The sequence below is a fragment of the Stegostoma tigrinum genome, chromosome 27 (genome assembly GCF_030684315.1).
Source record: "Stegostoma tigrinum isolate sSteTig4 chromosome 27, sSteTig4.hap1, whole genome shotgun sequence".
Lineage (NCBI taxonomy): Eukaryota > Metazoa > Chordata > Chondrichthyes > Orectolobiformes > Stegostomatidae > Stegostoma > Stegostoma tigrinum.
Window position 1 is genome coordinate 9,569,978 of NC_081380.1, and position 18,208 is coordinate 9,588,185.

An 18,208-nucleotide genomic window follows, 5' to 3' on the forward strand; every position below is an offset into this window, starting at 1 on the left:
CATGATGGCCGCATCTCATGAATAAACATGTATTTAAAATACTCTTGAAAATCAAATATAAATCCAGGTACCAGCAAAAACAAAACTAGCAAAAAGCAACATTGTGATATTCAGAGATAATCGAAGTTCTCCATAAACCAAAAGTACCAAAATCTGTTTAAGTTCGTAAAAGTATTATTTTGACATCAAATTCTCCCATATTCACTGGTGATAGAAGACTTGGTGAGACTCCATTTCTCAACACTAAACCAACACACCCTGCAGCAGTGTCTCCTCAAATTTACTTGACAGTCCCACTTCATAACCACTCTCCTTTATCAATCACTCACAAATCAATCTGGCCTTTGCAACAGCTGCATGGCAAAAGAGCTTCCCTGAAGCCTACAGGTTGCTTTGTGGTGAGGATTGCATGTCAGCAGACAAGCTCCAATCCAACGCAACCAACCAAGACTCAGGTTTGGGTGCAAGTTCCAATGGGGTTCAACTCTGGGGTTCACTGATCATATTTGGACTTCTGGCACTGCCTGAAAGCATGAAGGATAAGTTACCAGCATCAACAACAACAACAACATATAGGAGAGGCGGAGGTTGAAAAACCATTTGAGGGTGTAATTGCACCAGTTTAGTTGATTAGGAATTGTTTCATTTAAGATTTCGAGAAACACCTGTAGGTTGAAGTCGTCGCTCTCCCCCCACCCCTCCCAGGTCTTTGTGGGCGACTGGACGTTCAAAAGACTGCTCCTGAGAAAGGGGGAAGATAAAACGATAAATTACTTGAAGGAAGGAGTTTAGGAATAATGTCAGACCAAAAGACCTGATCTGGATAAATCCCTTAAATGAAGAAGAACATTTAAACTCAGATGTTCATTTAAACTTCAGGGAAAGGCTATCCAATTTTCCTAACTGGGAGACGATGTCACAGTTTAGTTAAGCCTAGTGGAGGTATTAGAGAAAGAGAATTTGTTTTCTGGTTCGAGTACTGAACAGGGGTGGTTTTGGGATCTATAAAGGAACTTTTTGGAATTAACAGGAGAATTTGCAACAATAACTTGAAAACTCAAAAGTTTATGTTATAAGTAAATAACCTGGTTTATTCTATCTTGATGATTTTTCATTAATAAACGTTTTATTATTAAAACCAAGTCTGCAATATTGTATGCTTTTGTTTGAACGAGAGACCACCTAATTAAAGCTAAAGAAAAAAAAGCAAATATGAACAACTGAGCCAGATTTCATGCAAGATTTGACTTGCCCAGTATTAACACCTGCTGGGATCGTAAAAGTACTAATTAATAATTTCACTAATTTGGAAAATAAAATGTCAACGGAAATTCAACCCAGCTGATTATAACCCTAAGACATTCACTTTAAGTTGTTTACAGTTCTGGAACTTTAAGGGCACAGGTCAGAAATGTTAAGAACATATTTAGTAATGAAAACCAAGTATTCCACCTATGTAAAATGAAAGTCTGATTATAATTTCAGTATCAATATACAAACTAAATTTGACAGGGAGTTAATTTTGTTTACCTGCAGCAGTAGCAGTAATAGTAGTAGGTGGTGTTGGCTTCTTCACCTCTGGCGTTTTCTCTTCCAAGGAGGTTTGTGACCTTGCTGATTTTAAAAAGGAAAAATACAACTGAAAACAAGTAAAACTAACTCAATTGTACTAATAATGTCTGTGATCCTATACACAACTGGAACTACTGCAGAAAATCCCAACTTCTGCCAACTAAAAAACAAACACATCACTACCAACAGGTTGATCAAAACTTACTTTCTTGTCATAATAATACTTGAGGCGTGCTACTAATAATGCCAACACTTTAACCGATCCTTTATTCAGTCTAACGGAAACACTGGTGGTTCAAACACAAGGTACTAATCTCAGCTGGGAGAAATCATGACTGTGACCAGTTACTATCTTGGTGGCTTCAGTTTATCGTCTTTTTAAATGCAGCAAGTCTTCAAAATAATCTGAGTGTAATAGACTAGTTCAGGTTCTATGCCATAGCAGATAGTAAGTCTACAATTTCTCTATAATGAAAGGAAGAATCTCTACTTTCCAGAAAGATTCTTGAAGAGATCATAGGAAGATAATTAAATGCAGGAGCAGAAGGCGGCCACATGGCCTACCAAATCTGTCCTGTCACTCAACCAGATCATGGCTAATCAGATAATCCTCGACTTCATTGCTTCTTGACTTTTCCCCTCAAGATTAGAATTTTCCTGAGCAGGGCATAAAGTGACTGCGCTGTTCTTGGCTACTGATTACAGCATTTGGTGGACTTTGCTATGGCACTTTTCTTACTATATTAGCAGTGGATTGACTAAGGAAACAAGGTAACAAGCAACACCAATCCAGTTTTATACCTAAGCACCAATGAAGAAGGTACCAACTGTAAGACACCTGTCCCAACTCTAGCTTCAAGATGGCATCCAGTGAAACTTAATTTTAATCAGTACACTTATAAATAGAAGAACAGGGGTTTTTAAAAAATCTGGCCTCCTTCATCCTTCTTAAAATATTCATATTCCAATTCTGGTGATATTCACATTGATACAAGGTAGCAAACAGGTCTCAATAATGTTTCATAATTTCTAGGAATACAATGCAAAAAATTTTCATCTAATCCATTTACAGAATCCAGAAACAAGTTCTTATTTTGGGTATGTGGCATAAAAGGAAACATTTGTAGGAAATTTCCAGTCCACAAAGTTTTGATATGGACTACTGAAAGTAGCAAGTCAGTCTTAAGGCAGCATCTTATGTCTCTGCACCAAAGCCCATCACAAGAATTTGAATTAACATCATATATAATTCATGAATCTGCTACATAGCATTCAATTCAGACATTAGAAAACTGACATCACGATACCAAGGTGGTTAGTATATCACAAGCTGTGTGCTGATTACTCCTCAAAGCTGGCAAGAATTACTGTTGTAACATTCTGAGGGAAATAGCCATATGAATGTATTAACTAGAAACTTTTTAGGGGGGAAGCAATGGCCGAGTGTATTAGCGCCGGACTGTTAATCCAGGGACCCAGGTAATGTTCTAGGGAGCCGGGTTTGAATCCCACCATGGCAGGTGGTGGAATTTGAGTGCTTTGTTCCAATAAGCCACATGGTCTTAACTTGTGAAACACATATAGTCTCAAGCCTTAGATCTTGGATGATGTTTACATGTACTTAAATAAGGGCAGAGAAGTTTTTACAGTGCAGATCAATCAACATCAGAGCTGAAGAAAAAATTCAAACAAAGCTAACATTTTAGCAAGATAAAATAAAAAGAGAAACAGATTACAAATCAAAGGGAGTTCATGGGTTGAATGACAAGCAAAATGGATCAGTTAAAACTGTTTACCGAATACCACGTAAGCAGTGGGAACCATTTTCAAAGAACAAAGGCATGAACAAAATTACTCAGACAGCAAAACTTCACGACAGATGCAGATAAAAGTGAAACGGAAGAAAATTAGGGAAATTGTAGGGAAAAGGGACAAGTGAATTCCATTAAAGGGAAAGAATTTAACAAATAAAAAGGTCTTAAATGCTAGCAAATCATAAATCTTTCACTCTTCCAGAGACAGATGAAAATATTTCAACACTGTGGGCAAACAATTCTGCATAATCAGTTTTCTGAAGTTCGGTTTTCCCAAAAAACTGATCATTGACTCTTCTCCCTGGAGGCAGCCAACATTTTCTGATGCAAGGCAAGTGGAGGTTGTTGCAAAAATCTCTGCACATAGATAAATGGATTAGGTATATCTCTATGCGCACAGAAATCCAACTGGCTTTAATTGTGTTGCATGTGTACCTTGCTTTGAAAACAGTAGATATTTAATGATGCTGTGTGTATTGTGGGTACACTTATGACTGCCTGCTAGTTTGCAAGTTGCATGCTCGTTTCATAAAATGTATTTCAGAACTTACAATGTGTTTTACTATGTTAAATAACCCAACGCATTGGAATTAACCAGTACCTGACGAGAAACTGAATTAGACCACTATGGTTAATATGCCAGTTTGGAGACTGAAGCAAGGCTTTCAGCATATCTTAAGACAGGTAGGTGAACCAAAAAGAAAATTCTAGCTGAAAACTGCTTTGATTCCTCAAACAGGATTAGGATACTGGGGCAGCATCTACTCAAGACACCTCAAATAATTTTATACTCTAGCTTTTAGAGCTTTTTCTTCTCTTTAAAATGTTTCTTATATTTAGGATCTTGCACTTGTTGGACACTTCCCTTTTTCAGAGTCTGTTTTTAATTTGTTTGGGCCGGAAACTCTCTAAACTCCACGCTATGACAGATAGGCAGGCCATAATTTCCACTTGCCTATTAGTCCTAAACCTCAGTCAGGGTCATTTCCACAAAGAGGGCAGAATGTATAATTTGTATATTCCTTAGGTGTCTGTTTACAGACTGTCAGAAATTTACAGCAGAGGACTACTTCCAAATAATATAGCATTATACTTTGTTCCACTGCAAGATATCATCACTGACAAGTAAATATCTCTGCAAGCAAAGAAGTGTTAGGCAGGAAGCACATATTAGGCCCAATATGTCTGCAGCAAATAATCAAGGTTCCACTGAAAAATGAACGTGGATCACTGGATTCAGAGTCCAAAGTGCTAATGATTACATCAAGTCTTTCTGTTGAGTGCTATCACCCTCATCATCATCTTAAATCACCACAGGATTGACATCCATGGATACACAAAAACATGCTGCACCTGTCTCCTGAGTTTAGTTTTTAAATTTTTTTAAAGAAAGGTCAGAGCCATGTCAGATCTGGGCTGTAATGAAATTCTCAACAATGCTCATCTTACACACAGAAAAGCTTGCCTAAGCCCAGAAATTTCAACTGTTTTCAATCATAAGTAATTGAAACGGCAGATTCTATTTTTTTAAGCTTCTATTAAAAAGGCATTCTTCAAATAACCATCATCTTCTGCTACATGCTATTCAGCACAGTACGCAATGATGAATTTGCCTCACACAGCATTCTATTGCTTTTCAATGAAAGTTGTATGTGTGTGTTAAGGGTCAGTCTGTCTGCTGGACACATTTACAACAATCAATTGATTTGAAATCGATTCTGCTACTCAGCCAAGTCACAACTGCAAATAAATACTGTGCACTAGTGAGGGATGAAAATTTATCCATTTAAATGGGGTTTGCTTCAATCTATTTTGTCTATAATCAGAACCGTAACAGTTTATAGCATAATTATAATTCTTCATAGAAGTATCTAATTGATAAATATGCAAAAATATTGATTATTGTGCAAGTTTAACTAAGGAAGTTTGTACCACAATGCTGTCTTGCTTTAGATAATGCCTTAACACAGTGACAGGTTATGGACTAAGCACTGGAAGTCAATTCACTCAGTTATTAATCGCAAGCCTTAAATTAAGCATCCATAAGACTTCAAAAAAAAAACACACAATGGAGGACACTGATCAACAAGCATTATCTTTTATATGCCTTAGTTACATATTCTGAAATTTCACAATACAGTCACGTGATTAATATTTTTGAAGGCAGAATTTTTTTTGCATAAAAATAATTTGTTGCCATTTACGATCGTATGATCACTGCAGTTGTGAGAATCTCCCACCCACCAGTGCTATTATTGGCTACATAAAATTTCAGTATTGTATTAATACTCACTTTGGGGGCGTTTGGAAGCTTCCTGTAACGCAGTCTGAAACAAATCCGGCCTGGTGAAAAAAAAATCAAAAGCTTCATTTCTAAACTAAAATAGTAGAGTGCATTTAAGCCAAGAATTTATCTTAAGAACTGTCAATGGTTACGTACCATCTCTGGGCAAAGTGCAGCACAGAGACTAGAATATAAATAAGAGCGTGAAGCAAGCAAAGACTACAGAAGGCATTAAAGCTGGTCCATCCTCCATTCTTTAAAGTTATTACACAGAAACCAGAGGAGCAGGGGTAAGTCATTGGGCCTTTCAAGCCTGCTCCACCATTCAATAGGATCATGGCTGATCATCCAACTCAGTATCCTGATCTTACTTTCTCCCCAAATCCTCCAATTCCTTTTGCCTTAAAACCTATATTCTAACTCCACCATGTTTATCTCCCTACTTATCTACCAATTAGACATGTTCCTTCCCCATATCAGTCCAGAAAAATTGTCAATGGCATCAATAGTTGTATAGCTTCAATTCCTCTGTTCAGACATTCGAGTTTTTTTAAATGCATTCACAAAATGCAGACAGTATTGGCTACACTAGGGGAGGCCATCGCCTAGTGGTACTATCATTGGACTGACAATCCAGAGACTGAGATAATGTTCTGGGGACATGGGATCAAATCCCACCATGGCAGATGGTGAAATTTCAATTCGATAAATATCTGGAATTAAGAATCTAATGGGGACCATGAATCAATTGCCAATTGTCAGAAAAACCTATCTGGTTCACTAATGTCCTTTAAAGGAAGGAAACTCCCATCCTTACCTGGTCTGGCCTACATGCGACTCCAGACCCACAGTAATGCGGCTGACTCTTAAATGTCCTCCAGGCAATTAGGGATGCGTAATAAATGCTGCTTGGTCTGCAACGCCTTTATCCCATTAATGATTTTTTAAAAAGCATTTATTCCCATTCCCAATGGCAAAATTGCTGGTGACCTGCCTTCTTGAACCAGAACAAATCAAACCTGGCCATTTACTGAAGCATCAATCTACAACTGATCATTAGGAAATGAAAAAGGGTTCACCAAATCAGTTATCAAGTGACATTTGCAAAGGAATAACATGCTCATCTACACTCAGGGTTGGTTCTGCCAGAATAACTCATTACAGAGCCTTTGATCAAACATAGTCAAAAAGCTGAGCTTCAAATAGGAGGAGTGAGTGATTGCCCTTGCCATCAAGGCAATATTTGACAGATTAAAGCACAAAAGGTGGTCAGCACAAGTGGAGTCAACAGGAATCAGCAGAAATACACTGCTTGTTGGAGTCATATGGCATAAAGAGATGCCTGGATAGCGCTCAGTTGTTATTTGTTCATGGCATTGCCCGAGGCCCAACATCAACTGCTCCAATGAGCATCCCTCCATAACCATGATATCCCCAGAAGTCAGGATGTTTGATGATGACTACACAATGTTCAGCACTATTCACAACTCCTCAGACACTAATCAATTTGTATCCATATGTAGTAAGATCTGGACAATATCTAGTTTGGGCTGATACACGGCAACATGTAATTACTAGGCCATCTCCAACAAGACAAAGATCTAATCGTCACCTCTTGATAACCTATGGCATTATTCCCACTATCAGCATCATGGGATGTGGGGCAGGGGGGAGGAGGAGGAGGAGGAGAGAGACCAGTGACGAGAACCTGACCTGAATCAGTCATTCAGGTACTTGTGGCTACCACAGAAGGTCAAAGACTAGTAATTCTGCAGTGAGTAACTCACCTCCTGTCTCCACCATCCACAAGGTATTAAAGTTAGGAGTGTGATGGTTTACTTGCCACTTCTCTGAAAGAGTGCAGTTCCAACAATACTCAAGAAGCTCAACACCATCCAGTGGCTGGTGTTATCATGTGACACCTTAACATTCACTTCCTTCACCACTGATACATAACAGCATCACTGTTTACCAGCTACAGATGCACTGCCGTAACTTGCCAAGCCTCATTCAACAATACCCTCCAAACCTGTGCCCTTCAACACCTAGGGGGCCCAAGGCAGCAAATGTATAGGAAAACCACCACTTGTAAGTTGCTTTCCAATACACAAACCATTCTGACTTGGAAGTATAAATTGCCTTTATTCACTGTCGCTGGATCAGAGTCCTGGAACCCCCATACGGAATCCCAATTTGGGTATACACACCAAGGAGTGGAGTGGTTTAAGAGGCAGCTCGAGGATATGCAATAAGGCTTATCCAGCCAAGACTGACCACATCCCATAAAAGAAGAGGCTGGAAATCTGTTTTATTTTTCACCATATAAGTATCTATAACACAAACATCCCTAGTGTTGTCTGCAGAAAAAAAAAATCACTGATCCTTCATAACTCGGAAGATATATGACCAGCCTCCAGCCTGGTCATGTGTGCGGAATAAGGTGGGGGAACATTCATACGGTCAGGAGTGCTCCCACCGGCACACACAAGGGCGCACACACAGAGTTTGAATACCCAGAATTCTCTTCAGCTTACAGGGGTTAATGTCCATCACATCACATTGTATCTGATCTATCAATACTCTAGCAAAACAAAGAGCATCATCAAGCCATTGTGTGGCAGTGGCGTGATTATATCCTGTCCGGAAATAACAATGTTTTTTGCATTTAGCTGCTTCATAATTATACTGCTCTTCTAATGTAGTATATTAAACTAATTCACATATTAATCTCAGATAATAGTAAATGTTCACTTACTTCTTAATTATAAATTTGATTTTGGCTTTTGCTCGGAGGATCTTTTCCAATCTAGGAATTCCAAAGGTCGACGGCCTCCTGAAAGGCACGCCATCAGGCAAGCCTTCAATGTAGAAATCATCTGGATGTGATTCAAACAATGCATAGGGTACTCTCACTGGTTCTGAAACACCCAATGCTTCACCTGCAACGAATTAACAAGCTTACAAGATGTCCCCTAAAATAGTAATACTGTACATGCAGGCAGATGATTAATTAAGTGAACCATGAAATGACTGATAACTGCCCAAACTGATTCCATATTGGCTGGGACCTTGATACAGTTATGAGAGTACTGACCAAAGTTTCGAAATAAAACTGTTCAAATTACTGTAGTCTATAGACAGGATTATCTATGCACATCAAATTTATGCTTCATACTGTTAAGAACAATGTATAACTAAGTTGAATTTATACCTGGGACTGTACGCATTAAGGGGAAGACCTAGTCAGTCATTTTGAGTGTTTCATTTGATGGCTTTCGGCTGTGGTGTTGAAGGATCGTAAGGTCTGGTTTGCTTACATCTATTTTAAATGAGATTTTATATATTTGACTTGAGCTGGAGAGGTTAACAGCTCAATGTTTGAAGAAGTTGTACTGATGCCTCGTGACAAAATTCCACTAACAGCGTGTTAGAACAATCCAGCTGAAGTCAGGATGTGGATGCAGCGCAGAGACAAAGCAGCTGGACATTTGAGTTCCGAGAACTTGTCCTTCGAAGTTAAAAGTAATAGAGAGTTCAATCTGCCATTTGTTTCAGGTGTTTTAATGACACTCACCAGACGAAGGGAGAAAACATCTAGTGGCTACACAGAAATTTGCCATAAGGAAACCAGTTGCACCCATCACAGCCAGAGTGATTGAAAGGGGCCTTAGTGTTGATAGTGATTAACGGTCAAAGGTGTGAATGCTCGTATTGGTTTTACTGGGGTGAAAGGGGTAATGAGAAGCTGAATCCTTTACTGATGTCTGTACTGATTTTTTTCCAAATTTTTTTGTTGAGCGTAATGTGGTTTATGTTTTCTTTATTCCGTTTAAAAAAAAGTATGGCAACATCTTGTTAATGCCTGAAGTACATATTTTAAAAAAAACAAAATTGGATCTGACAAGATAAGTTGGACTGTGGGATTTGAGTTTTCATGATTACAAACTAGGATCACAATGCTCAAAATCCAAGGTTCCTCAGTAACTTTAAAAACCAATTCTTTTGTCCACTTACTGAACGTATCCTGTCTATCAAAGGGCATCAGTAGCCATGAGGCTAATAATCCTTTGGGAAGGCTGGCACAAAGTCACAAGAGGTGACAAAACTATATTCATCAGTATAGGATAAAGAATAAATCTGAACAAGGCAACTCATCAACAGTGGCAACACTCTTCAAATGAGCCTTATAAGCTCATTGTTAATGATATCAACCAAGTAAATTTGATACGAGGTTCTATAAATGCAAATGCTCACGTACAGGTTGAGATTAAAATGTGAACCAATTGGATTAATGATCTGGAGTAACTAACCAGATTCAATTTTTGGGTAGAAGACTTGCTATATCTGGATAATGTAACACACTATAGTAAAATGAGTTCAGAGTTACAGCCAAGACAGTGAATCTGATGTATATAGTACATCCTCGGTGGAACGGGGGAGGTTCTACCAACATAACTGCAAAATGCACTAAAAAAAAGTGCCCAGGAAAGGGACACTTAATGATCTTAACTGGAGCAACTGTGGCAAGAGTCCCATAATAATCAATTAAAACAAAGTTTCTTCCTCTATTCTTCCGTGGAACATGGAGCTGTGTTAATAAAACCAACATGGATTGCCCAATCTACAAGTGCCCTCAAAAATGAATGACTTGCTAGGTCAGTTCACAGAGTAGTTAAGAGTCAGTCAATCACATTGCAGCACGTTTGGAGTCACATCTCAGCCATGATTGTACTTAATAGCTCATCTTTTCCTGATTCTATTATTTTATCACCCAAGTTTCTGGCTTGGCCGTACCAGGTAAAGCCAATAATTTCGCTCCAAAAAGGGCATCAGTGAACCAGATTGATTTTCATGACCACTGATGATAACTTTGCAGTCACAACTATTGAAAACAGGATTATTTTCCACATTTTTAATTTAACTCAAATTCCATATGCTGTTACCATGGAAATTGAAACCATGTCCCCAGAGTTCTATAAATACCAACAGATGCTCATCTACCTCAGCATGAGGTATTCTGGGCCTCTAGATTACTAGTCCAGGAACATTAACACGATGTCAGCATCTCCCCAAGAACTGCAAATGTCTCAGGATGATTGGGAAGTCTGCAAACCTGCCAGTGGGAGCCCATGTATTCAGATATATATTTAGAGGACATACTTGCACAGGAAGCAGTTTAGCAAAAGGTTCACTAAATTTGTTCTGGAATAAGAGGCTTGTCCTCCGACCAGAGGCAGAGCACATTGTGCTTATATTCCCTGGATTTTAGAAAAATGCAAAATGATCTCATGGACAGCATACAAGGTTATGAAGGGCCTGTTTTGATGGAGAGAGATTATTTTGGCTGGACAGGGAACCTACAACACAAGTTCAGGGGTTGGGACGCCACACACTCTGGATAAGGACACAATCATTTAGGAATAATACGAGGAGAAACTTCTCTTCTCACAGAGTTGAGATTCTTTGGCAGTCTCTTCCCCAGGTTGTATTTGCTGCATCTGTGAATAGATTTAAAGCTGGGATTGACAGACCTTTGGTCTCTGAAGGAATCAAGGGACTTGGGGCTTGGTTGGTAAAGTGGAGTTGATACTGAAGATCAGCCATGATTGTACTTAATAGCTTATCTTTTCCTGTTTCTATTAGTTTATCATCCAAGTTTTTGAAATTGTTAAGAACTCTCACTAGTTAGTAAATGGGACTACAAAAGTAGCATCACCATCCTTCCTAGTACTGGTTGTTCAACATAGCTAATCCCTCTACAATGTCAGGGTGCTACTGCACAGAACTGGAATATACCTATTGGAGAAAGGAAACTGAACTAAGGCATACACAAAGAATACTCTACTCCCTTGCTCACCAGAAGCTCACCTAACCATTACATTACCAGAAGCCTGCGACAGGGTTATGTAGTATAGTATTGCATAACACAAAACGATCATTCTGATTCTCCCCTACATGTCAAACGATATACATTTTAACAAAAATATTGCCAAATTGTCAAAATGTAAGGACACCACTAAAATATTCCACAACTGAAATACAACTAAAAGCTATACAATCTGGAAATATTTCTGTAACACAGACAGCCATACATAGGATATTTCAAAATTTATTGTATCTTTCTTGTAAAACAATTACTTACTGCATTTTTCATTGAACAATGTCTCCACTTGCTGTTTCAACTCAGTAATTTTCGCATTCCACTGTTCTGCAATGACAAATAACATTAAACTCATTGTACAAACATAACTTCAAGCACGTAGGTTTTAAAGATGCTAACGGAATAGGGAATCATCAGTTTTTTATAAAATGTAATCAACACAAAATGCCTTTCAATTCTTATTACAATTGAGAAATGTTTGCAGGATAACAATGGATTAAATTCAAGATGAATTTCTTACAAGGGTGCTTTAAAATTACACACCATGCAATAAGTAAAGGATGCACTTCAGATATATGGAGACATTCCTATAAATCAATATAAGAATACTGTGTCCAATTTTGGGCCCCACACCTCAGGAAGGACATACTAGCCCTGGAGCGTGTCCAGCAGAGATTCACACGGATGATCCCTGGAATGGTAGGTTTAACGTATGATGAACGGCTAAGGATCCTGGGATTGTACTCATTAGCGTTTAGAAGGTTGAGGGGAAATCTAATAGAAACTTACAAGATAATGTATGGTTTAGAAGCGGTGGATGCTAGGAAGTTGTTTCCGTTAGGCGGGGAGACTAGGACCTGTGGGCACAGCCTTAAAATTAGAGGGGTTAAGTTTAAAAAGGAAATGAGACGACATTTCTTCAGCCAGAGAGTGGTGGAATTCATTGCCACGGAGTGCAATGGAGGCCGGGACGTTAGATGCCTTCAAGGCAGAGATCGACAAATTCTTGATCTCATAAGGAATCAAGGGCTACAGGGAGAGTGCAGGAAAGTGGATTTGAAATGCCCACCAGCCATGATTTAAATGGCGGAGTGGACTTGATGGGCCGAATGGCCTTACTTCCACTCCTATGTCTTATGGTCTAACCACATGATCTCTAGACTATTGAGAAATTTCATGTTTATTTAAGACAAAGACATGCTAGTTGGAACTAACATTTTAGAACAGGAATGTATTTGAATCATAAAGGACTTGACAACTTGCAAATATATAGCAACATTCTTCACAAGGAGGGGCGGAGGACAGAATACATAACTGGAAATGAACTAAAAATGAAAATGCAGCCCTGCAGGTGTCTCTTTTTTTTCTCCTGATACACATCAGCTCAGCTTTCGAAGACAAGAAAATTTACGGCTCAGTTAAACTGATCAAAGATGCCTGCTGTACTTTCTGTGAAGCACTTAACACTACAAAGACTGAAGCTGTATTCAAGCTGTGGCACACGCAAGGAACTGCCTTGGTCAGTACCAAAATTTCAGGTCTAAAAACATGAAAAATCAGCATTTGCTAAGGTTGGGGGGTTTAGGAAGGCGGGGGTTGAGATCATGGTGGTATGGGGTAATGTCACTGGACCAGCAATCTCACGTCACCGGTTCAAAACTCACCATGGCAGTGGTGGAATTCAGTAAATGAATCTGGAATATAAAAGTGAGCCAATGGAGCTAAATAGAATTATTGCTGATGATTGGAAAACTTATTTAGTTCGTTAAAACCTTTATGGATAATGTCCTTGACGTTTCAGGCCTAGACCCTTCTTCAGAAAAAGGGTCTAGGCCCGAATCGCCGAGCTTTCCTATGATGCTGCTTGGCCTGCTGTATTCATTCAGCTCTACACGGTGTTATCTCAGATTCTCCAGCATCTGCACTTCCTATTATCTCTGGATAATGTCCTTGTCAGGTGGCAACGCATCACTCCTACCCAGTCTGGCCTACATGCGCCCAGATCCACTGCAACATGGTTGACTCTGTTTAGTCAAGTGGTCTGGAAATCCACTCAGTTGAAGGGCAATTAAGAGACAGAATTAGATTACAGTTAAGAGACAACAAATTCTGCCCTTGTCAGCAATACACCACATCTCATGAAAGAACAAAAAAAGTTTGCTTTAAAAAGAGATACCTTGTAATTATTAGAAACCCCTCTTTGGCTACAGCAATGTCAGAAGTCCACAAGCCAGTTTCAAAACTGGCAAACAACTGTGCTGAAAAGCAGCACAGGAAATGTGATTGGTGTTCAAAATCTCAGGTATTCAGATAACATTGCCAATGATGGTACCCAAGAGTTGATAATCCATGCAGTACAGATTTTAAGGTGATTGGTAACAGAACCAGAGGGAGTTGAGATGAAGAAAAATGCTTTCACGTAAAAAGTGATTGGAATTTGTAACGCACTAAAGTGGAAACAGATTCAATGGCATCTTTCAAAATGGAGTTAGACAAAGTACTTGGGGGAGGACAATGTCCCAGAATATGGGAAGACAGCTGGGGTCTGGGACTAAATGAAAAAGTAAAACTTCAAATGGACCAAAACAGCCTCTTAGTGTGGTATGTGTTCCTGTGCATGAGTAACAAGATGGGACTGATTTGAAGCCATAACTCCAGCGGTTGAACTAACTGACTGCCTTCATAACAGAGCAAAGTCACAGGCAGTTCACAACACTAGGTCCACACATTCCAGAGGAACACTTGTACTAATTATTTTATCAAAAGATTAAAAAACCGCCCCTCAGAGACATTAACCATAAACAGAATGTCAGATTACAGATATACACTGATCACTACCTCACGACTACTACTCTCAACTCCAGTGCCCCCACTGATTTTCACAGCTTGTCCAACATGCAATACTGAATGAGATGAAATTTTCTTTATCACAATTTGGAAGTAGAAGCCTTTTTCTTTTGTGGCTGACACCCACCCCATCTCTCCCCACAACTGTCTAAAACTGAAATTCAGATTTATCTCGTAGTCAGTATCAAGATTCGCTACTATGTCTCTGCTGCATCATAACCTCTGCCTACTTCTACCTCTGATATCATCTGATTGTACCTCTACGTCTATTTAAAACATCATTTGTCCTTTTGCTACCTTTACACTCGTAAAGAAGAATCAGAATCAGCATCAGCTTCAGCACTAAACATTCACCCCAATCATTCACTGCCTGTATTTACATTCCTGGGAACCTCTTCTCAATTTTGACTAATCCAACACTTAGCTAACACTTTCTTTTACTTCTTTCTTGGCCTAACTATTGCCAAGATCTCCTTCCATTATCCACCCTCCACAGAACTTTTTAAAACTATAATGCCTGCATTCTAACTTGTATCAAAGTACCATGCATCCCTGCACTTAGTCCACTAAAGCTGAGATTTTAAAATTGTATCCTGGTTCTATTATTCCTCCATGGTCTTACCTGTAAGATTTAACAACCATACAAGCTTCAAAGATTTCTACACATCTTCACAATTCACACTTTATGCACAGTCCCAATTTAAATTATTCTGCCCCTGCTGTTTGTGCTTTGCATAGGCCCCAAGTTCTCAAATTTTGACCTATATTCTCCAGCTCCTCTACAACACTTGCTAAAAGTTAATGGTCGACCAAGCTTTTGGGTATTCATTGGTCTATCTCATGTAGAGTATGTTAAAATGTGTTGGGGAACACCTGTGAATTGCTTTTGAATGTAAAGAGTGCTATATAAATGCAAGTTGTTTTTGAAGTTTAGATACAAATTGAAGATAAACTGTAACCAACTTCAGTGACATTCTGACTATTATGTCACATGTGTTACCATCTTCTGGATCAAAGGACATGACTATCAATTTTCCATGGAAACCACTAAATCAGTGACCTTGGTTTGGACATAACCCAGCATAAAAATACACATTGGTTACATTAGCACTGTAAATACATAAAATTCTTGCACAATCTCATTTGTTGGCATACCAGGAGTCGTCGTCTGGCAAAGTCAACTAGATAATACCTTGTCACATATTTTGCCAATTAATGGAGGAAAGATCTGCTGAAATCAGTGAGTGTATTTGGAACAAAATGCAACAGAAGACAACATCTGACTTTCAGTGGTGCTAACTAGGCTTGTTAAGTTTAATTATAAACTTTAAATTTAATACATGTTAAATTTAAGGTGACATTATATATAACCACTGGGTGCTAGATCTGGTTTACAAACAGATACACACATATAATATCAAGTATTTTGATGCATAGATTTAGGTATTTTGATACATAAAAATAAACCAAACAATCCAATAGTTTACATTACACAAGATGTATTCACAAATAAAAACATATTTTGCAGATCCTGGTACTACGGGGACACAGCAACGCAGATGGTGAGGCCTGTTGCCAGTCTTTTTTTTAAAAACAAACCCATTTAGCAAATCACAGACCACATCCCCAGTCCAAGAGTTTGTTTTTAATAAGCTGTTCTCTTCCATTACAAAAAGTACTTTAATGGTGTTCATTCTGCTTATCCGCGTTTCTTACCAAAAGAGAACTCTCTGCCTCTTTGTTTGAATGTAGCATTTGAATCATTTGTTTGTGTAATATTTCCTACTGTCTTAACTGGTGGAGTTTCATCAGAAGCTGTCAATAAAAACAGAAGATAATTCAGTTGTATCCACACAGTTGCTATGAAATAGCTGTCACTTAATTTACTTAACAGCCAGCTTTCAAAAAGAACAGTCAATTACTTCGTTAAAGCTGAACTATTAACCAGCAATACAATTTTTGAAAAAAATGCTGTATCACTACTTAGTACTGAACAGCCAGGTATGGATCTATGCAGAAACCTAGCAACAGCATAAGCTTTAAATTCTCATACAACACTGAATGTAGGGCTATATCCCTTGTTTAAGAAGGAATCAAGGCAAAAAGATGGAAAATTATCGGCCGATTAGCCTAACCTTGGTAATTGGTAAAATTCTAGAATCTATTGTCAAGGATGAGATTTCTAAATTCCTGGAAGTGCAGGGTCAGATTAGAACAAGTCAGCATGGATTTAGTAAGGGGAGGTCATGCCTGACAAACCTGTTAGAATTCTTTGAAGAGGTAACAAGTATGTTAGACCAGGGAAACCCAGTAGAGGTTATCTATCTAGACTTCCAAAAGGCCTTTGATACGGGGCCTCACGGGAGGCTGCTGAGCAAGGTGAGGGCCCATGGTGTTCGAGGTGAGCTACTGGCTTGGATTGAGGATTAGCTGTCTGACAGAAGGCAGAGAGTTGGGATAAAAGGCTCTTTTTCAGAATGGCAACCAGTGACGAGTGGTGTCCCGCAGGGTTCAGTGTTGGGGCCGCAGCTCTTTACTTTATATATTAATGATCTGGATGAGAGGACTGGGGGCATTCTGGCGAAGTTTGCCGATGATACGAAGATAGGTGGACAGGCAGGTAGTACTGAGGAGGTGGGGAAGCTGCAGAAAGATTTAAACAGTTTAGGAGAGTGGTCCAGGAAATGGCTGATGAAATTCAATGTGAGTAAATGTGAGGTTTTGCACTTTGGAAACAAGAATACAGGCATGCACTATTTTCTAAACGGTGAGAAAATTCACAAATCAGAAGTACAAAGGGATCTGGGAGTGTTGGTCCAGGATTCTCTAAAGGTTAACTTGCAGGTCGAGTCCGTAATTAAGAAAAGGAATGTAATGTTGTCGTTTATCTCAAGAGAGTTGGAATATAAAAGCAGTGATGTGGGAGATCTACTGGAACTTACAAGATAATGTATGGCTTAGAAGGGGTGGATGCTAAGAAGTTGTTTCCGTTAGGCAGGGAGACTAGGACCTGTGGGCACAGCCTTAAAATTAAAGGGGGTAAATTTAAAACTGAAATGAGACGACATTTCTTCAGCCAGAGTGTGGTGGGCTTGTGAAATTCATTGCCACGGAGTGCAGTGGAGGCCGGGACGTTGGATGCCTTCAAGGCAGAGATCGACAAATTCTTGATCTCGGAAGGAATCAAGGGCTACGGGGAGAGTGCAGGGAAGTGGAGTTGAAATGCCCATCAGCCATGATTTAAATGGCGGAGTGTACTTGATGGGCCGAATGGCCTTACTTCCACTCCTATGTCTTATGGTCTTATATTCTGTTTACCCAAATAAAGAAATTAAGAGGCCAAACGTGTGCAAGGCTACTGCTAATGCTTTACCAGCCTAAACAATGCAATGTACCAAAGGCCATCCATAAAGTTCCAAGCTCCTTCCAGCAAGAGCTACTACGAATTAGAGTAAAATCATCTTGTGAAGGCAGGATGTCTAGAAGCACTTATTAAAAAAAACAGTCTTCCAAAAAATAGAACTAAAACTGTAATTTCTAGTATACTTGGAAGGCCACACCATTCCCTGATACGCCAGAAGGCAACACATCATGCAGTACAAACAAAAATAAAAATACCTTCAATGGTAACTTCTATCTCTGGGCTACTTGGAGTCGTTGCTACTTGGGAAACCTTCTCTGGTGCAGAACTGCTGGAGTCTGAACAACAGAAAGCAGTACACCGAAATTAAGTGTTACAGGAAATATTTTAACACAGCATGTATCCCCCAGAATAGTGTTTCCTTTTAGTTCTAAATGCTGTACATGTCA

At 39.1% G+C, this 18,208-nt stretch overlaps 1 protein-coding gene across 13 annotated transcripts in view; it reads right to left on the reverse strand.

Moving 5' to 3' along the window:
* The window catches only part of LOC125464498 (general transcription factor II-I-like), a 224,658-nt gene that overhangs the window by 92,652 nt on the left and 113,798 nt on the right, over window positions 1-18,208 (reverse strand). For all 13 annotated transcript variants that reach the window (XM_048556894.2, XM_048556896.2, XM_048556895.2 and 10 more), the window contains 6 exons: window positions 18,017-18,097; window positions 16,115-16,213; window positions 11,813-11,878; window positions 8,426-8,609; window positions 5,680-5,729; window positions 1,531-1,614 (listed from right to left, as the gene is read on the reverse strand). In XM_048556894.2, coding sequence (XP_048412851.1) covers window positions 1,531-1,614; window positions 5,680-5,729; window positions 8,426-8,609; window positions 11,813-11,878; window positions 16,115-16,213; window positions 18,017-18,097 — 564 coding nt within the window. The remainder of the gene's footprint in view (window positions 1-1,530; window positions 1,615-5,679; window positions 5,730-8,425; window positions 8,610-11,812; window positions 11,879-16,114; window positions 16,214-18,016; window positions 18,098-18,208) is intronic.